Genomic DNA, 21,809 nt, shown 5'->3' with positions numbered 1-21,809 from the left:
TTTAGCAAATTTTAAATTAATATGCACAAAAATAAAAACAATGCAATGAGAGGGAAAATTTTAAAACAACATAATATGAGTTTACACATTTTGACACTGTCAAGAAAACCTTTACACACTTTAGTCTTCGATTCTGTTTTGTTTTATTTGAAGAAAAAACGGTACTATATTGTTATCTATGCTTCTGCACTATGCTTTGCATTCCTTTTCATTTAATTGCGAAATCTTTCTACACACGTGTCAAAAAGCAAATTTTAAAATTATTTAACATGCCTGGAGCTAGATTGACTTTTGACCTTACCCAATTGATTTATTATAATCACCAAATTGGAAAATCTGTAGCCGAGCTAGTGGGGATGTTTCGTGTATCGCGAAAAACAATTTATAAATTTTTACATCTAACCGAAAGTGAAGACAGACTGGAAGCAACGTGTGAAAGTGGTCCCAAGAAGAAGATTAACGAGCGGGCAAACCGCCTAATTATGCGTAAGTTACGTAAAAAATTCCCCAAATTTCGACCAGAACYCTTGCCAAGGATTGAATAAAGAGTGTGGGAGGGTCGTTTCACATGAAACCGTTCGCCGATTAATTATGCGAAACAAATACTCTTCAAGGGTTGCGCGTAAGAAGCCGCTGCTTTCGAAAGTAAATGTTGAAAAGCGCTTAACTTTTGCTGTCAACATCAGCATCAAGCCGAACAACTATTGGGATGACGTCATATTCTGTGACGAAACCAAAATAATGCTGTACTACAATAATGGGCCAACTGCAAACTGCCGCAAGCCGTTAACAGCTTTAGATCAGCGCAACATCATTCCGACAGTAAAATGCGGCAAATTGTCGGTGGTGGTTTGGGGATGCATTAGCAGTAAGGGAGTAAGAGAGCTTGCGTTTATTATAAACACAATGAACGCTGAGCAATATCTCTCCATTTTCAAAAGAAATTTGAGGCAAACTGCGAACAAATTTGGCTTTATTGTCGATAATAAGCCAAAATTTAAATTTTATCAGGACAATGACCCCCAACATAAGGAGCTCACTGGGCGCACATGGCTCCTTTATAATTGCCAAAAAGTCATAGATACACCTCCTCAGAGCCCCCATCGAAAATTTGCGTGTTTATCTGAAGAAAAAAATGGCAAAAACCAGCCCAAAAACCTTAAAAGCAGCAGTACTGGAAGAATGGCATAAAATTCTGTTGGAATATGACCTACAAAAGCTSGTCAGTTCCATGAAAAATCGCACTTAGCTCGTAGTTGAAGCTAACGGGGGTCATACTAAATATTAAAATTAGTTTAAGATAGTAAGTTGTTAAATACATTAATTAAACTGTAGCTTAAGTACTTTGTGTAAAGAGTTTCTTGACAAAGTGAGAAATGTGTAAACTCATATTTTGTTGTTTTATTATATAATTTATAATTTTCCCTCTCATTGTATTGTTCTTATTTTTGAACATACTAATTTAAAATTTGCTAGATAATAGTTATGCATTAAAAAAATTTTGAAAAAAAAAATTACTAAAGGCGTTATTTTTGCATTCAAAGTCAAAAAATATGTTTTTTTTTTCGGTGTGTATAGAGTTTCTTGATATACTATTGTTAAGCGTTGAATATAAAAGAATCGGTGATGATTATGAAGCAATCCCATATATCTATATAATTATTTTCGCTGACTATACTCAATATGTTAAATTTTGTCCATTTCGTTGAGTTTATATCGAATACTATCTATACGTTAACAGAAAATGCCTCAAAAAAATTAAATGAGACTTTTTTTGGTTAACAGGGTGTTATTGAGTAAATAAAATTATATTCTTAGCCTCCAACAATGATGAGTATGATTTCGTCGAATAATCAATGCTAAATTCTTACACAACATTTTTTAATATAAAGTTTTGTCAACACCTAAAAGTATTTTTCTGCCTTCCTTCCCTGTTATTTGATAAGTATAAAAAGTAAGGTTACACCCGATCTAAGCGCTTCTGTATTTGTTTGAAACAATAATGTATATACTAAATATAAAAATTGTGTTGTAAACTTATAATAATCCCTTTACTTTTTTCTTAATTATAGTCAGAAATAGTTCTATATGTAAATCGATTAAACACAGAAGAATCCGTGATCCCATATGAGTATCATCATTTTGATTTTTGTACTGGCAATGAAAAGAACTCACCTGTTGAAAATTTGGGACAAGTCGTTTTTGGAGAACGCATACGACCAGGTCCTTATAACATTGAATTCTTAAGGGAAATTAATTGCGAATTGGTAAGTGTTTTTATTTCATTTGCTAATAAAATATTTGGTCTTTTCATAAATTTTGTTACAAAGTTTAGAATACATACAGCAAGGACAAATTCGAGGAAATTTTTGTTATAATAGATAATCAGTTCAATATTTATGATATTCTCATAAAACTTAATATTTCGTGAATGTTTGTTTCCTCACTATTGATCGTTTTCCCAAACGTATACAATTTCTGACAGAGAGAGTTTTTAATTTTTATCACAAACACTTTTGAAACAATAACAATGTCAAATGCTATCAACTACAGTTAGTTTTAAAATTTAATGTGAAAAGATAAAAACGAAATTCGCAATGCGTTCGTATTCCAACAACCAACTAGATTTAGTTATATGAGATTGTTATGTATTGACAAGCCACTAAATTTTTAACAATTGGAGGTTAAGTTCAATCCTTTTCATCTTAATATGATCTATCCATCGTAATTTAGCATCAAGTCTAATGCTAAGTTATTTGAATGTACTGGCATGTTATGCAGACGTCAAAAGGATTGATTGGTAGTTAGTAATTCTTTTGTTAGTAAAATTCATCGTTTAGTTTTATTCCCCATTTCATAGTCAGGATTATGGGGTTGATTGCAGATTTAGCCTCGCTTTTTCTACAAAAGTGGACTTATAATACTTCCCTACGGTACGYCTGCTTTCTTTTAGTTTGAAGAATTCCTTTTCTCTTTTACAAGGAAAAATCTTAAGGTAATATGCGATTCTAGGAAAGCACAATACTTCACCAATATTCTTAATTTTGGTTTTTGCACAAGGCCTTCATGCCATGTCTGAGAATACTTTTCCTTCCTCAAAGGATTTTTGAATGTTGAACGCTTGTTTCTGATCGATAATAGGTGTTTGGGATGGTATTTAATTTTTCAAAAAGTTTGGAGATATGTGAAAGTAGTGAAATTGTACTATATAAGAATCCTTTCCCCGTTTAGAAAAAATTATAACTTAAGCAACTTTCCAACCACATAAAAATATGTCAGACGAATTAACGATTTGAAAAGAAGGATGAGCTTTAGCAAACTTTTGTATGGCAACTTGTTTAATACTTCAGCTGTGGTTAGATCAAATTCTGCCGCTTTTCAAATATTAAACCTTGTAATTTAGCTTTTAAGTTCACAAATGGAGATTGATCTCGGCAATCTGCGTGATCTGGTTGAACATTACTGGGGAACGCAAATTAATTACACTAATTTGTTTTAGCACAATCACTTCAATCCGTAATACAAGGGGATAAGTTTTAATGCCACTTCGTGACATGTTGAATATATAAAACATTTGGTAAGACAGTAATCATCTTTTTTTCTGAAAAAGGTTTGTGTATTGATTAATTTTTAACTTGAGTGATCACTCGTTTCAATTCAGCTGTTGCCGTATTAAGGTTGTTTTTGTCAAGTGGTGAGAGTGTTTGATGTCATTTTCGTCGTAACTCTCCTAKATTATATTTTTATTTCTCTGCTTTATCTCCAGAGTATTATTTCAAGAAACTTGTTGAATTTTCTTTTGGAAATCGGTCAACATATAGTGCTGTTCGATTGATTTGTGGACGTTTTGTTTAAATTTTTTGGCGATTAATCTCCATCAAGAACCCGTCTTTATCGATGGTATGGTGAATCCAATCGATGTCGAAGGACGTTCAAAATCAATTGTTTTCCGAAAGCTATTAGTGGGGCTAGCATACATTTGACTGCAAAAAAATTTGTTCACGTTTAAAAAGTTCGTGTCGATTGATCGAGAGATTTCTTAACAAAATTCGATGGCGGTACTTCGAAACACGTCTATGATATGGTAATGAATCGTGGGTTTACTCGTGTGACCCCAAAAGAAACATAGGTCGACTGTGTGGATTTTTCCAAATTTGCCGATTAGAAACAGAGGTTATTTGAATCACTTTCATGAAAATGTTTATCTGTTTTTGGAAAAACGAATAATATATATATCCTTTAATGCGCGTAGCGATTCACGTTTAATGTTTTCAATTGATTCAAAACGTTTTCCCCGGAGCGGTAGTTTGAATTTGCTGAATAGTTAGAAGTTGCACGGAGAAAAATCATGCGAATATCGTGGTTGAAGCGGTTGAAAAGTTTACGAAAAACCCACGAAGAATCAATGAAGTATGTAATGATGCATCATCGGTCGCATAACTTGCCTTGTTTGGCCGGGCGGAAGGAATTGGCGAGATCAATAAACGAAAAAAGCTGTCAACATAATATTGATTTCAAACTTGCTTTGGCGTAGCTTCAGCTCATCTTTTCTACGATATTCGGTCGACTGATCGCTTGTTTTTCCTTCGTAAGTATATATGCGTTGCCAGTAATAATACGTTACATACATGACATCCTGGTAGTCGGAAAGCATAATTTCACAAACGTTGATGCGGTGCAATTTTTCGAAAAAATGTAGTAAATTTAGAACCAATCGTGCTTTCACTATTCTTATGCCCAAAAGGCCTGAAAATCCAAAAAAACCGAAAGTCGTTGATGAAACTACAGGGAATCTTTCGTAGATTCAAAACAAGCTTGTTAAGGTAAAATATCAAAAAATATTTATTTACGAATGTCTTACTGAGCTTGAGCGGCAGCAAATTAAAAAATGGGTGTAAAATGAAAGCCATAAAAATATGACATGGAATGCTAATGGCTTACTGAAACATAGAAACTAATTTTACTAACGAGACTGTTCTCATGTACAAAAACTACAAAACATATTGCTTGAAATACACAAATAACAACACGAGGGGGATAGTCAAAGACTATATTAACCATAACTCCGATCTTGGAAAAATAAGTAACAGAAAAGGGTATAACCAACCTAAACATAATATCAAAACGGATTTATTCACAAAGCTAATTTTAGCATGTCGGAAAACTAGTCATTGATGATTTCAACACAATACCCTCATAATAAAGGAACACTTTTACTAAGYTTTTCAACAACTAAAAGAATTCAAAAATCAAAACATTTCACACTAGGTATATGAGGAAATTTATACTAAAGCAAGTTACAGACTACTTCTTTTGGAAAGTAATATTTAAAAAAGAATTATAAGAAATTCTCTCCTCTGAAACTCCAACATAATCGTGGGCCAAAAGCGGCGAAGAGCGGTTTTCAGAGACATTAGCTAAAATAGTTAGTTCAGTCGGGTTTTATGGTAGCTTACCGCAGCTGGAGGTGTCATTATAAGAAGATTTGAAAACATAATTGAAGAAAAGCGTATGTAGGTATGAAACCAATTCATCAATTTAAATTTACGTCTCAACATTCTACAATAGACATATCTCAGGCGTAGAATTTGTCATCATGGATTGTTATATAAATTAAGACTACCTGCATCATTATCAATTTACCAAATAGTCGAATTGACAATGAAATGGTGCATAACCTTAAACGAGAATTATTATACTAACAAAAGTGTTAGATGTATCCTCTTATATATTCAAAATGAAGAAATCCGTACTGCACCTTTTTCAAAATTTGTTGGCATGACCCTGAATGCAAACCCTAAGACACAAGTAAAAAAGTTACACAGCTAAACATAAAATATAACAAAATAATATGTCTAATCGGAAAGAAATCACCGTTAACAACTCGAATAACATCTTAATACATGTATATTTTTATATCAACCTGGGCGTATGGAATTTAACTCTGGAAATGCGCTGCACCTAATTATATATGTATATCGATCTCCACAAAGGTTCCTAAATAAAAATTTCAGATCTACACAGTGAATTTACATATATATATTTACGTATAACAAAATAACGGATGTCGTTTAATTTAGTTTCTGAAAAAAGCTTCCTAAAAGCACTTTCCCGATGATTCCACCAGAATGTTACGGTTATTTATGAATAATTTGTAGATTCCCTTCACACCTGAATCAACAGTTTCTCAAAAAATCGTTATCGCTTTCAAGTTACTCCAGGCAAAATAAACATATTCACGACGTTTACGGTGGTCCGATGGCCCGATGGCTTCAGTTCTTGAGTAAGAATAATTTTATACGGATGTAAGCCCAAATCCTTTCTCACAAACAACCGCCAGGTTGTGGTTAGAAATAGTCCCAATTCTTGAGAATGCCTTGAAATCTACTAATAGGTCTACAGCAACACTTACGTAAATGGCAGCAATGTAATATTTTTATTACTTCGAACAGTTCTTTGTTTTCTTTGCACTTCAGCATTATGTAAAGAAAATGTACGCCAGAAATTTTAAACAATTCGGCGAATAGCGAGCACGGTGATTATCACGATCATAACATGACAAAAGCGTACGAAAAGTTGCAATTGGAAAATAGAATAATTTGTGAACATTGTCCTTGCGTAAATTTCTCCATCATGAAATTGCAATCATTAGCGGTATAAGGATATATGATATTAAGATATCTTTACATATATAAATCTTCTGACCGCGTGTTTGTAATTGAACTGCTCCTAAACGGCTGGACCGATTTTGATGAAACTTTGTTTGTGAGTTTAAGGAGATTCGAAGATGTTAGATTCACAATTTGGTCCACTGGAAAATGTTTTTCTTTTTTAAATTAATTTTTCATTTGTAATTAATTGCTAATTTTGGAATGTTTTACATTGGATCCGATAGATTGCGCTACCATCGCAGTAACCAATATTCAAACGTGTAATAAACAAAACGATTCCAAAGTAAAAGGCGACATCTGTAGACAAGTTTCATAATTTGGACAGAGTTGTTCGTTCTTAAGTAATAAATTGGGTGATTCAATACATCTATGGGTAGCTATAACATTTTTTTATACCTGCTAACTATTGGAGAGGGTATCTTGAAAGCCAATTTAAAATTTCAAAAGATCTGGCATAAAAAAAAGCGGCATAACTGTGAGTGTTGATAAAAAGGTATATTAAAATTTGGGATATACAGAAATCTTTTCGAAGCATTGCACAGAGCAATTCAATATTTAAACGGGAACGATGAAGTACATATATGCCTACAATTTTATACTAATATTCCTTAAAAATAATAAAATTGCGAAATATTGGGAATGGTAGAATTAAAACTGACTCATTTATATTATATCATTGGATGAATACCATCACAAAAGACCGATGCCATAACCTTGGCAGCCGATTTGTTTGTCTTTCTACGCTTGAGAACCGTTTCTTAATATGCAGTCCACTGACAGTCGATTGGACTCAATTGATTTGACTGATGCAAATTCAATAGTATTTTTACCCCAAAAACCATTTCTTTCTTAACGCACGAAATGCTTTTTGATTCATTTTTATAAAATACTTAGTTTGCCATATATTGTAAGCTATTAGCTGTCACTTCAGCAGTTTGACAGCGCAATTCGGTAATATGAAATTTAGAAGAGCGAGTATTAAAACGGTTTTGTTATATTATAAAAATAAAGTACATTTTCAAAATAAAATTTTTCCAAATAATTAATATTTAGTTTAATATTGTTAATTTATAGAAAAATTATGCAAATTGGGTTGGGAAAATATCATTGCTCATTTAAAATTTATTATTTTAATTGGTCTATAAAATTTATGCCAACATTATTATATAGTAGTCCAAAAATATTAATTCTTATTTTTCCCAGATATACATTTGTAAAAAAAAGTATTTTTATGCTTTTTGTATTTTCAACACAAAAGATTTAAGGAGTTCAAGCTMYAAACGTGCGCTACATCAGCTACCTACCCGACGGCATTTCGCAAATGACAAAATAAACTTTTCAAGAGCTCCTGTCGAGGATTCATACCTGGGTGAAGATTCATAAAGGACAGYTCGGCTGAACACATTTGTTACTTTTTGTACTTTCTTTTCAAAACTATTTATTTTGGAATTTGTTACTGTTACGAAGTRCATATCCATTATAGATTCATTGTATATATTATTTCTACAAAAAATGTCACATCTTCGTGGAAGAGCAAAAAACATTGCTCCACGTTCTCATAATGAGCAAATGAGCCGTAACACCGATTGAACAAAACAGGAGAAGAGCACAACTAATGCCAATGTAAGAGAACAAATAGAAAACTCACGTGCAAATGACAATTCAGAGCAACGCAATCAACGTCTTCTTGCTAATACTCGTACATTAAGGCAACGAGAGGCACGCCAACGAGTGTCCGATGCTCGCTGAGCAAATGAACGACAGTGGAACCAAAATCGTCGAGCATAGACACGAGCATCATTCAATCATCTTGCTTTTGAATATGATCCTGAAGTAGACTATTCATCACATTCGTTAATTATGATTGGTAGTATGGACAGTGAATGTCAATATTGTCATGGTTTTAAATACAAAGGTGAATCGACCGATTTATGTTGCACATCTGGAAAAATTTCTCTGCCATCACTAAGTACACCACCAGAACCTTTCTCAATCAAAGTTATTTTTGCGTAAAATCCGTATATTTAATTCTTGCTGCCTAATGACCTCTTTTGGAGCTACAAAAAGTGTTCATAATGAAGATGGTCGCTATTTTGAATCTACATTCAAGATTGAAGGTCAAGTGTACCACCAAATAGGTTCATTGCTTCCAATGCCTGATGGCGATCCAAAACTCTTACAAATTTACTTCACTGGAGTTGAGAAAAACAAGGTAATAAACGCGGTGCACACAATCGTATAGACGAGAAATCGTTAAAATTTTGGAAACGTTCTTCCAAAGCAATAACCATTTAGTACGATTATTCAAGTCTCTTTCAAACAGATTGCAAAACGACAACTACGTCATTGTCATTAAAGCGGACAAAGTGCCTAATAGAGAGCACGCAGGCACATATAATGTTCCAAGTGTGAATGAAGTTTCAGTTGTTATGGCTGGTGATCCAACTGAGCGTCGAGATATACGTATACAACGCAGAGATAATACATTGCAAATAATTCAAGACAATCATCGTTCTTATGATGCACTGCAGTATCCGTTGATATTTTGGGAAGGAGAAGATGGATATCATTTAAATATTAAACAAAGTAATCCAACTACAGGTGATGTACTAACCAAGAAAGTTATGCATAAGGGTGATAATTCGTGCTAATGAAGATAATAACATTCTCCAATGCCGACAGCTATTTCATCAGTATGTTGTCGATATGTATGCCAAAATTGAAAGTGAGRGAATGCGATACCTTAAGTTTAATCAAGGAAAACTTCGTTCTAAGGAGTACGTTCATTTGCGTTGCCATTATTGGTAACGTAGATGGAACAAATAACATTAACAACATCGGCACCGCATATATTCTTCCATCATCATATACTGGTAGCCCGCGCCATATGCAAGAATATATTCAAGACGCCGTGACTTATGTACGTATGGTCGACCAGATCTTTTCATCACATTTACATGTAATCCAAATTGGGATGAAATTAAAAATTTGTTATTGCCAGGTCAAACGTCGATGTATCACCACGATATCACTGCACGCGTGTTCAAACAAATAWTAAAATCTTTAATAAATTTAATTACACATTACTCGGTATTTGGCGAAACATGTTGATGGCTTTATCCTGTAGAATGGCAAAAACGAGGATTCTCACATGCGCATGTTTTGATTTGGTTAGTAGATAAAGTGCGCCCAGAAGAAATCGACCATATTATTTCAGCGGAAATTCCCGATCCGAATGTTGATCAAAAATTATTTGATATTGTGACTACTAATATGATTCATGGGCCATGTGGTACTTTGAATATGTAAACCATGTACAGCTGATACCATCGCCAATATCGATGGTTACCCATCTCACCGTCGTAGAGACGTAGACAATGGAGGTCAACCATATGAGTTGCGTCTGTCAAATGGTGTAAGAGTAGATATTGATAATCGTTGGGTGGTCCCATATTCACGATTGCTGTGTAAAACTTACAAAGCACATATAAACGTTTAATTATCTAGTTCGGTAAAGTTTATTAAGTACATTTGTAAGTACGTTCATATGGGCAGTGATAAAGCTTTACTTTCTGTTGAAAATGTTAACGACAATGACGAAATCACACGTTACCAAATGGGCCGATACATTAGTAGTAACGAAGCAGTTTTGCTCATTTTTAGTTTCCCTATACATGAAAGATATCCAGCCGTTATACACTTGGCTGTGCACCTTGAAAATAGACAGCGTGTTTACTTCACAGAACAGACTGCTATACAATAAGCTTTAACAGCTCCAAAAACTACTCTTACTGAATTTTTCAATCTTTGTAATCGACAGGATGTTGTTGGTCAGTTTGCAAAAACATTATTGTACACTGACTTTCCTAAATAATTTATATGGAGTAAACAGTAAAAAAATTGGGAACCACGAAAACGAGGTATTCCAGTCCAAGGATTTCACAATATATTTATGGCAAATACACAGTTCATCCAAAGCAACGTGAATGCTTTTACCTACGTTTGTTATTGATCAACATTCCTGGACCGAAATCCGTCCAATCTTTGCGTACAGTCAATAGTATTGTATGCAATACTTTCCTCGATGCCGGGTCCGTTCCGATAACGTAGACCCGACTGTCGTGGGATCTGTCATACAAGTGCTCTTCCGCTTCCATGTTTTAGAGTAGCGGAAAGGTTTTCCATATACAGTTTGGTGTTAGGCTTTCTCCACACACTTTGCCGACCATCAGATTGAAACATATTGAACATACTTTCATCTGAGAAGAGTACACTACCTAAGAAATCCCTTAGTTCGCTTGGATATCCTTTCCTTTATTTGGTTACCTTTCCTTCAACGCTTAATTTTTTACTTTTTTGACAGTTCGTTTTACGCTTTGGAAAGATGCAGCACCTTTGAACCGTTGAACAATACTCCGAATGATATTTCGGCTTCTGTTTATCTTTTCACCAATCTCAGCGCATGATGCATAATCAGAGTATCAAATATAATATTATTTCCCTCAAAGGGTTTGGCGTTCGTATGTGTGTATGTGTGTGTTTTTTCTTCCTTTTTTTTTTTTTGCTTCTTTTGGTTTATTCCAAAATGTTACAACTATGCGAAAAAAACATCAAGATAAGGATAAAAAGGGGTCATAACGATCGATAAATTGAGCCTCGACAATGAAACATCCCCAATGAAAGGAAACAACAAACCTCGGATGAGTGACCAGCTGTTCTTTTGCTTTTTGCGAAAACCAACGATTTCGATTGCAGCTGTACGTCCCACAATTCCCTTATACTGAGTTGTTGATGAGTGCTCTTAGAGAGAAGGAGTGGAAGTAGAGAACAAAATGGTTAGGCTCTGTGTTGTGACTGCAACTTTTCGAWGTCGAATCTTCCTTGTGTTTGTTGATGTGTGTTTTTTCCTGCCAGAGACGAGTGCGTATATTGGTTGCAACAAAATAGTGGTGCGAGTAAATTTTAGAATCTCGAAGCGTTCGGACATCTAAAACACTGGGGACGTGTCTTTCGGCAGTGACTTTTCGATCCGGAGACAGCCAAGTAGCTTTGGTCTAGATATTGGACAAAACCTTATGTGCCTAATACTACTACTGGTATAATGAATCGCGATCATCTGGTTGAAGTTTGTACATCAACACATTGGCTTCTTCGGTTGAGTTTATACATATCACACATTCCTTAATTACGGATGATTTTCATATTACTTTCTTTAAAATATCTATTTATATAAAAGAGGGACGTGTTACACTATTTATATCGTAAGAATGGTTTAACTGATTTGGCTGAAAATTGTTGCGGATTTAACTTACAACCAAGGGACGGACAAACGATACTTTTTCTATCTTTACGTTAAAGATCAATACAATTCATAAATACAAAAATTATTTTTCATATGAATATTTTATTACACACAAAACATAATAATAATAATTACATATAACTACAGCAAGAGGGCAGTAATTTTTGTATAYATATTTAGATTATTCTGATTGTTGCTACTACGTAAGGCTGTTACAACAGTTGTTCTCAGGTTATCAGATGTATTTTAAATGCTTTACTACTGTTGTTGTCTAGATATACCCGGAATGATATCACATAATTTTCGGTTAAAATTTTTTAACTTTTTTATTCAGCGTTATTTCAATCCACCTCTGTTATGCAACGATACGTTGGGTAATCAAAACAAGAAAAAACGTTAACTTCGTCGGTACCGAAGCTAAAATACCCAGATGCATTTCTTTTATTAACTATTTGTTCGGTTTGTATAGTAATCTGATCTGAACAATTTATTCGGAGATTATGTAAATGCTTAATCCATGTCATATTTCAACCACGTCAAATGCGAAAGTTTTCTATTCAAGCCCTTGATTCCGATCGTTCTGTTTATATAGCAGCTATATGTTATAGTGAGCCGATCTGAATACTTTCTTCCGATATTAAATTATCATCTTAGAAAATAACTGTCAACTTTTATGAAGATATGTACATTGTTTAATATGAAAGTTTTCTATGCAAGAACTTGATTCCGATCGTTCAGTTTGTATGACAGCTATTTCGACAGGACGAAAAGAATTTGCCTTTTTTCCGTTGTCTGAAGTTGGTATCGAGCAATACCAAAAGCTCCGCCAGAACCGGGAAGGGAGTCTTCAAGCCGTTCGAAACAAAACGAGGTTTCGAACAAGGCGACTCCCTATCGTGCGACTTCTTCAATGTATTGCTGGAGAAAATAATTCGAGCTACAGAACTAAATAGATGATGATATAAGAGTGTACAGTTGCTGCCGTATTCATATAATTGGCCTCAACGCGCCGTTAAATCTGCTTTCTCCAGAATAGATACGGAAGTAAAGGAAATCGGTCTAGTAGTAAACGAGAGTCCGTCATAAAACAAATAGTCGTCGCACTCGCAACAATATCAGCCTTGAAATCTATCGCAGAATAACTGTTGACAACATGTGCTACTTCGGACTGAGTAGGCAAGTGAACAACACAGCCCTCTCTCGACGAACAAAACCCAAACTCTATAAGTCACTCATTATTACCGTCCTGTAGTGCGTTTCTGTAAGGAATCGACAATATACTCGATTATAGTGACGTCATTTCGATTCGATCCAAATTAGTCGATTGATCGAGAACAAGTGTTTCTGTAAGCATAAGTCGACAAAATATGAAACAGTGAGAGAAATGGAACGCCAATCGACAAGATATCTCTCGAATCGGACTGASAACTTCATGTTTGAGAAACTATTATTGAGAAAAGTAAAATTAAATAAAAATTGATTGTGTTTCAGCTATGAGTATTGGTAATAACGCTCGCTATACGGCATGCCAGAAGGAATATGTTGCAAATACAAGGGCGCACTTTAAGGGACTCGACAGATCCATTCAGCATTCCCGAGCCGCGTTTTCTTGATTTATTCCGCTTTAGCAGAACTGCAGTACCTTGTGGAAATCGAGCCTTTTATGGACACAGCAGTAAGAAGTACATTTATTCCAAACTCCACTAGGTTGTGTGTAGCGCTGCATTACTATGCTACAGGATCATTTCTTAGGGACGTAGGTCAGGATTTTSTTTGCCCTATAAGTAAGACCATGGTAAGCCGCATAGTGCATCAAATTACACAGATTTTGCAAAATCATATGGCGCAACGTTACATAATTTTTCCAACTACCTTAGAGCAGCAGAATATTGTGAAGCAACGGCAAGTGAAGTATTATAATCTTGAAGATTAATGGTATTTTATAGCGGGCTTATGTTTATGTTCACTTCCAGGTTCTTCACTGTTACTGGATTTCCTGGCGTCTTAGGAGCGACTGATTGCACTCAAGTCAAAATTAAGAAGCCAACATTTGCAGTATAACACTGCTACATTAATCGAAAAGCATATTTTTCCAAAAATGTGCAACTAGTGTGCGACTTTGATTTAAATATCCTGGCGTGCTTTGCAAGATATGGGGAAAGTACGCACGACGTCTACATATGGGAAAGCAGTACACTAAAGTCCCATACGCTGAATGAGTACACTGCCAATGGGTCCACAGGATGGTTGCTTGGAGACTCTGGATATCCCTTGCAGGCGTGGCTAATAACTCCATTCAGAAATGTAGAGAGTATTAGTCAACAAAGCTACAACGATTCTCACGCACGAGCTCGAAATTGTGTGGAACTCCTAAATAGAGTTTTAAAAAAATTATTTGGGTGCCTTTCCCAAGACCGTGGCCTAATGGTGAACCCCTCATTTGCAGGATCAATAATTAATGCATGCTGTACGTTACATAATATTTGAAAGAGATATAATTTTCCATTTCCTGAAGTTGAGCCACTTGAAAATTCTCCGCATGGAGACAATGTTTCATTACTTAACATTTTAAACGAAGGAAGAGCTATACGAAATACTATTTTAAGAAACCACTTTTGTAGTTTATTCACATACAGTGGTGTTCAGAAAATTATGAGGAACACTCACACTGTCCTTCCGGGAATAGATTTCAATGCAACAACAATTGGAGCGCGACTATGTAACCCCGTTTGAAGCAGCTACTGCTATTGGTGTACATACGCAAAGCYTTGGCCCCAACTAATGAATATAATATTTAGAAGAAAAGGAATATTTATGAGATTTAAAGAACGTACAAATTTTATCGCAAATTGTTATCTCCCGTCATGGTTTCCAGCAGAGCTTTCAGTGTATCGTGAATTCCATTTAAAACACCCATGTGCTCCTTGTGTTGTCTCTCCAAAATCTCTTTCAGCTGCGCATGGTAATTTTCAATGAGACCGCTCGCCTCTTCCACACAGCTTTGGTTTGTGCGCTGTTTGGGTTGCTGTTTGTTTGGCACAACCTCAAGCACCTGACCCATTGCAACCTCTTCAAGTGCCTTCACTTCGAAGATGTCCAAACTGTCCGCGTTTGCCTAGAATTCCGACCGGATCACTAAATAGCGTAGTTTTTAGTTTTGCAATATATTACTTACGTCCAACCCAATGTTGGCAGTAGCATCACCCTCATCCTCAATTTTAACATCGACCATTTCAGCAGTTGTCAGCAATATACACCAATTTTATTATCACATTTATAATCACAATCACGACGTTACCCACCGACAAACCAATTTCGGGAGTGAGCCCATCACTGTCCGCCATGTCGCTGGAAAAAAACCTCCAGAATTTCCCGGTCCATGGCATCCAACGGTTTTGGACCGTCCTGCAACGGCAGGTTTCCAACTCGTCTGGCGAACGCTCTGTGGGCATTGTGCAGCTTCTTGACTGATGATTTCCAGTCTATCCAACACTAAAAAAACCAACACACATATGTAAATTGTAATGTTATACAAAAGAATRTTTTAGTTTTACCTTTTTCCACTGATTAGGGGACTTGTGGGATCCTCCCAATGCATTTAATTCAGCAGCAACGGCAGCCCAAACCTCTTCGTGCTCCTTCCTCGCGTTCGGGTATATAAATTGGCCCCTTCCAACGCTGCGGTGCTGCTGCATTAAGTGCAGTAACTGCCTCTTTTGGCCATTCGTAACACGCCCCGACGTACTTCTCTGTAAAGAAAATGCATCAAATCTTTTTTAACTATTCATATATAATATATTAACAAAAATATACTTACATTTGCTTTAAATTCAACGAATTCCATTTTGAGTTTAACGAAAAATTGTTTTGTCATCACGTCAAATGGAAGTGAGCAAACCAATCGACAGTATTTCATTCAATTTGGTTACAGAAACACATTCAATCGAGCATTCCTACTGAAATGGAATGGAACATWTCAGCTGACTATCGATTGAATCGAGTAATTATTTTACAGAAACACATTGAGYGAGAGTGACGTCAGATCGAGAATTTGAGTCGAGAACATCGATCGAAATGGGTTACAGAAACGCACTACTGCTATAAGGAGCAAAGGCATGGACGATGACGACATCTGATCAGTCAGTGTTACGAGTTTTCGAAAGAAAAATTCTGCGAAAGTTTTACGGTTCTTTGCGTATTGACCACGGCAAATATCGACTTCGAGTATTGGAAAGAACGATGAGCTGTATGAGTTATACGACGATAGTTCAGAGAATTAAAGACAGCGACTGCGCTGTCCTTCAAGAGTATGCTCCGGTCTTGAAACGTGCTATCAGTCGCCGCATCTTTTCGTAGAATTTTCGAGCATTACCCCTGTCGGCCCCCACGGTACCCTCGTCGTACCAGCTGTTCTTTTGCACTTTCCGAAAACCAATGGCTTCGGTTTCATCTGTACGTAAGGAGTTTGAAATGCCGTCCCACAGTTCCCTTATACCTAGTTGTTGACGAGTGCTCTCAGAGAGCAGGAGTGCAAATGGAGTAGAAAAAAGTGAGGCTGTCTGTTGTGATTGGTACTTCTCTAAGTCGAACCTTATTTGTGTTTGTTGACGTGCATTTTTTGCTTTGCTCTTTTGTGCGCACGCATATCTCTTCTTTRTCTTCAAAGGGTTTGGGTGATCTTTTAGTTTAGTTATACTATATATTTCATTCTGCTGTTCTCTACTTCTTTCTACCAAGATCTTTATGGATATTTTCATTACGCCTGTACCTTGGACAACACTCGATGGTTCCAGTAATTCTTTGTTGTCTACACTAAGTTTATAGTTTTTATTTAAAAGCCATTTTAAAACATTCAAATATGCCCGTTTCGTTCAATAATCTCTTTCCATCTAGACGGCAACTTCATAATACCGTCCTCGTAGAAGCCCCTATCCTTATTTGCGAAGAACTCTTACAGCCACTTTTCACAATCCTCTTTTGAGTTCAACTTTAATCACTTGGCGCTTTGTCCGGGCTATATGGTGGATGCGATAACACCTCCCATCCGAGCTCCCGTAGCTTCACTTCACGAGTCATCAACGAAGTGTGTGGTCTGGTGTTGGCCTGGTGGCGGTCTAACTCCATGTTTTCCATGATTTGATCGGTATTCGTCGTCACAGGTCTTCCGCCGGTTGGCTTATCATCTGAATCGTCGAAACCATTCTTCTGCAGTTCGAAGTGATAGAGTACACTCCCCCAAACCACCATTAATCACACGGAGCGTTTCTCTAGCGGATTTGAATTTAACCAAGGAAATCTTTAATATAGAGCGAATTTCGGCGTTAGTGAACTCCTTGTTTACACGTCTATAACTGTTGGACGCAATTTGCAAACTAATTATGCATAGCGCCGTTTTGCAGGTTATGTCAAAACCTTTCAAAGATGTATAGTATTGCCTAATACGAGCTCTGTAACRCTTTATACATAGCCGCGAAATTCAAAAAACAAAACGGCGGAAGGGAGATATTTGACAACTTAATATTTACTTGCTATATTTTTTCCATGTTTTGTATGAAATCCAACTTGGTGCATTGGTATTATATATTATTGTTTTCGTGGCGAAAAGGAGACATCTTTGATAGTAACATTATTTCAAATATTTTAGAAAGACTGATTCATCTGTATGAAGACGGCGGTGTTAAGTCTTTCCCAGGTTTATCTATCAAGATATTCTGCGACATTTTCCATGAAATTGGRAAATATCCGAAACTAAGAATTTCATTGAAAGCAGAGACAGCAGTATTTGGTAACTCAATTGGCAYTTTTGGGGTAATATTGTCATGGCCGGGCGACTTTTTTGGATTAAGTTCTTTTATCATTCAAATAATTTCAGAAGGTGACGTCTTAAAAAACTTGAGTAACTCATTAGCTGTGTCGAGTAAAATTGACAGCTTAAATTTGTTCTTTGGACAATTAGGTTGAAATTCCTTTTCTTGGAATTACCCTTTAGCCTTTTTCTCGKCACTTCGTCCTCGCAACGATTTTTTTATAGATATTGTTGTAGCTTGTAACTGCGCTGTAGCATGAGATTCTAATGCTTGTTGGTTTAATCGTTTTCTAACCAACACTGCTGTCCCCCCATGTTCCTTTCCATCTGGGTGGTTTGTAACATAGCATCTAAATTCCGGTTTAAAAAATTGGTTTTATTCGTAAGATGAGTTTCTGACGATAGCATTATATTATTTTCATCAAGGAATGTATTAAAATCCACTATATATTGTTTAACACCGTTAGTATTCCAGATAAAAATGTTTGATACACTTGGCTTTGTGATTTCAATATTTTCGTTAGGAAGCATATTTGTCTTTTGATTGCGACGTGCTTGAATTCCGACAGATAATTTTGCTTTTAAATCTTTATATACAGGGCAACCTCTATAGTTTGCAGTATGATTTCCACCACAATTACTAAATTTTTTCTTTAAATCCTCTTTGATTAGGAGTACATTTTGTTGTGGGATGTAAATCACCACACAGACATTCCGGGTGCAATATGTTTTCGTGTGTTCATACTCTTGACAGTTTGTGCATGGTACTGGACCATTTCTTTTGTGTGGTACCTAACCATAATTCTGCGATGGAGCAGATATTTTAGGATGTGTTTCATTTTTTTTTAGTTGGTTAGAATTTCTCATCATTTCTCTCCTGGACATTTTTTGTGGGACCTTGTTCCTGTTAAAAATATTTAYAACTGATTTAATACTTAAAGCACCTTCTTCCCGTGCTTCTTTAACATAGGTAGAGTCTACCGAAGACTTTATACTATTTATGACAAAAACTAGGCTTTTTGAGCTCTTCAAGTATTTTACCACATCCATACAACTTTTTTCAAGGACACAATATGTTCTTTCGCTGTCCGAATGCTTGCCTCCAGGCTTGTTGCTGTCAGCGCATCTGTAGTTGCCCGATTGCTGTTTTCGTCTACCTGCGTCCTTGCTTCGTTTTCTTTTCAACTGATCGCTGCAATGACTTATAATCGCCGTTACATTTTTTTATTGCCAGGAGTTTTTATTGTTGGCTCGACAAAGCTGAAGTAGGCATTTATGGAATGTCTACGGCTTTGCTGGTGACGTTGCACAGCACTTATTATTGTTTTTTTTTTTTTTTTTTACTTTTGGTTTCGTGCACTATTTGTTTATGTTTACAATTAAGTGATATGTCGATGTGATCTTCGCGAAAAGTGTGCGAATTTGATTCCAGTTATTATCATGCAATTGTAATTGCTGACATGCTTCTGAGGAAATCGCACACACCGTACCATTCACAATACGCAATTAATAGCAACCGAAGGTAGAAGCAATCGTGCTTCTGAAAAAGTCGCACACACCAGTTGAACCGCGTACATTAATTAATAGCAACCGAAGGTAGAAGAAATCATCGTTTTACGGTTGGATTATATAAATTCATYCTATTGCATTAGTTGAGAACACACTTGGATGTTCATCCTCGACTTGGCCTTGCGTTTTGCATAACCTTTTCTGCGGCGAGGCATTTTTATTATACATGTCATTTCCTAATAGAACAATGTGCTGTACTGTATTATCTGGGTTGAAATACACTCTTTGGCCTTTTCCAAATGAACTGCGAGATGCACAACAGTCCAAAAACGTTCATCAATTGCAAAAGTAAATTTCTTATAAAACGCTTCATTGCAGTACACTTATCGACCCATTTGATTCTTGCTGACTTCTTCTCGTTCAAGGCCAATAACCGCCTGTTGCTTTCTTTGGTTATGTGCTTGCAAACGTATTTGATCGAATTCACCGAACTGCAATACTCACCGCTCACATGAGTTTTGAATGTAAATTAAACAATAATGGCGAATATGGTACGATCTATGTATTGTAAACTTCGATATTTACTTCTACAAATTGAATGCTCAATGTTTTGCCATTGTCGTGTGTTGTGCGACGCCGATTACACTAGTTTACAATACATTTGTTGCCGACGAAATTTTAGCTGTTGCTGACTACATAGAATATGCTATTTCCAAAAATATAAKTTCAATATTTTTATCAGCTCTAGTTTGAGTTTCAGCTATGCAGGTATTACACAGAAAAAGCGTGTATTTATTAAGAAAAATAATTAATCATTAAGTTCTAAAAAACTTCGTTTAAAGCTCTTTTCCGATGTCTAGACTTTACGTATTAGAGACCAACAATAGTCAGACATCATATTTGTATCCCAGAAACCCTGATAGCGCTCTTCCATGACGCGTAAGTCTTGATGAATACGCTGTCCCTGCTCTTCGGTCCTATCACCTAAATTTTCCGGAAACCTCTCTAGCTGACTGTGGAGTTTTATACTCATATTGCAGCCCATATTTTTAATTGTAGCAGGAATTCTTCTACAAGTTCAATATAATTTTCAGATTTTTATTTCCGAGAAAATTCTGCATTGCAGATACGAATGCTGTCCAAGCCTTTAGTTCTGACTCAGTCATAGAATTTCTAAATTGAGTATCTTTTGTAAGTTGTCTAATTTGGGGGCCATACAAAACAAATTCCGGCTGAGGAATTTTTTGGCAAATGTAAGAAAAGCAGTACCCATCTTTATCCAGTGATTTTACTAACAGTTTCATGACGCTCAGTTTTATAAGTAATGGTGGAAGGATAATTTTGTTACGAGCTACTAATGAATTGTGGACTATATTGTGCTTTCCAGGCTCCATTTTTTCTTTCAAGGGCCAGTTTTTTTTTCACCCAATGCTCTTGTTTAGCTCTACTGTCCCAAAGACATCTAAAACAGGGAAATTTGGTGTAACCACTTTGTTGACCGAGAAGAATGTTGACCATTTTTAAATCRATATAAATTTGCCACCCATGGTCATTGTATTTTATTTTGTTCAAGACTAGCGAAATGTTTCAATATTCCTCTTTTCACTTTGTACTGTGAGCAATAGGTCTCTCAGCGTATTTATTTCCATAATGTAATAGAATACATTTAAGGCTACGATTTGAGCTGTCAATGAATAAACGCCAGTCGTTTGGTTGGTTTGGTCGAGGATAGCAAGTTTTTTCTTTTAGTCTTGATGCTAACAATTCTGAAGCTTATTTAGAAAGATTTAAATCTCTTACAAGATCATTCAACTCATTTTGGGAAATACCTTCAAAATCAGCATAATTTTTTGATGAGCTTGGTCCTTCAATGTCTCGCTCTAATGGTTCAGATATACTTTTAGGCTCTGAAGAGTTAGGTGAACGCTGCACTGGACGTTGAACACAACTAGTACTTGGGTACTGCCATTTAGCTCGATTTTTAGTGTTTAAACCGTTTATGTTCACACTACAAAAATAACAGTATACGAGATGATTTCGTGGTTCTCGCCAAACAGTCGGTGTTCCAAATTTAAAGGCACTTCTTTTACCGCTTTTCTATAATCTTAAATATTTCAAATTAAATTTATAAACACAATTGGGAGCCTAAGAATTCTTATTTTTATCCAAGAGCACCCCAAAATACTCAAAATAGGTATTTTTCACCAACTCTCATATAACTTTTCTACAATTTTTAAGCACATATTCTCCGCATATGTAGCAAAAAGGATCTGGTTTATTTAAACACCGTCTTCTTGAACTACTCGTGACAAAAACTTTAGAAACTAATCTTAACACAGTAAAATACGCCTGTTTTCGTTTTATATACATATATGCTTAAATGATAACAATCAAAAACAAAGTAACTCGACCTGCTCAAAAATTTGGTAGATTTGACAATAACAAGTAATAAGTGAACAATATCAATCGCAGAATTCGCGGCAACAGACAAAAAGTTCAATACTGTAAACTAGTGTTATTT

The 21,809-nt window shown here is 35.7% G+C and overlaps 3 protein-coding genes across 3 annotated transcripts in view; 2 read left to right on the top strand and 1 right to left on the bottom strand.

The window, feature by feature from the left end:
• Positions 1-21,809, top strand: part of LOC108975316 (transmembrane 9 superfamily member 2) — a 58,251-nt gene that overhangs the window by 25,918 nt on the left and 10,524 nt on the right. Inside the window, exon 2 of the mRNA XM_018943702.1 lies at positions 2,073-2,267. Coding sequence (XP_018799247.1) covers positions 2,073-2,267 — 195 coding nt within the window. The remainder of the gene's footprint in view (positions 1-2,072; positions 2,268-21,809) is intronic.
• Positions 8,128-9,923, top strand: LOC108975317. Its single transcript, XM_018943703.1, has 3 exons — positions 8,128-8,883; positions 8,995-9,591; positions 9,673-9,923. Exons 1-2 carry the CDS (start codon positions 8,831-8,833, stop codon positions 9,320-9,322), a joined length of 381 nt encoding a protein of 126 aa, XP_018799248.1. The 5' UTR covers positions 8,128-8,830; the 3' UTR covers positions 9,323-9,591; positions 9,673-9,923.
• On the bottom strand, positions 12,681-15,465 carry LOC108975318. Its single transcript, XM_018943704.1, has 3 exons — positions 15,149-15,465; positions 14,641-15,088; positions 12,681-13,232 (listed from the first exon to the last, which is right to left on the bottom strand). Exons 1-2 carry the CDS (start codon positions 15,203-15,205, stop codon positions 14,813-14,815), a joined length of 333 nt encoding a protein of 110 aa, XP_018799249.1. The 5' UTR covers positions 15,206-15,465; the 3' UTR covers positions 12,681-13,232; positions 14,641-14,812.

This window comes from Bactrocera latifrons, unplaced genomic scaffold (genome assembly GCF_001853355.1).
Source record: "Bactrocera latifrons isolate USDA-ARS-PBARC rearing strain unplaced genomic scaffold, ASM185335v1 scaffold_635, whole genome shotgun sequence".
NCBI classification, from domain to species: domain Eukaryota; kingdom Metazoa; phylum Arthropoda; class Insecta; order Diptera; family Tephritidae; genus Bactrocera; species Bactrocera latifrons.
Note: the sequence above shows the minus strand (reverse complement) of the source record. Positions and strands in the feature narration are given on the sequence as shown.

Bases quoted from the DNA above. Each gene is read 5' to 3' on its own strand.
- LOC108975317 (XM_018943703.1), top strand. From the start codon at position 8,831: ATGGCGATCCAAAACTCTTACAAATTTACTTCACTGGAGTTGAGAAAA. The intron at 8,884-8,994 runs GTAATAAACGCG...TCTTTCAAACAG, and splicing joins CTGGAGTTGAGAAAAACAAG to ATTGCAAAACGACAACTACG.
- LOC108975318 (XM_018943704.1), bottom strand. From the start codon at position 15,205: ATGGTCGATGTTAAAATTGAGGATGAGGGTGATGCTACTGCCAACATT. The intron at 15,089-15,148 runs GTAAGTAATATA...TCGGAATTCTAG, and splicing joins CTGCCAACATTGGGTTGGAC to GCAAACGCGGACAGTTTGGA.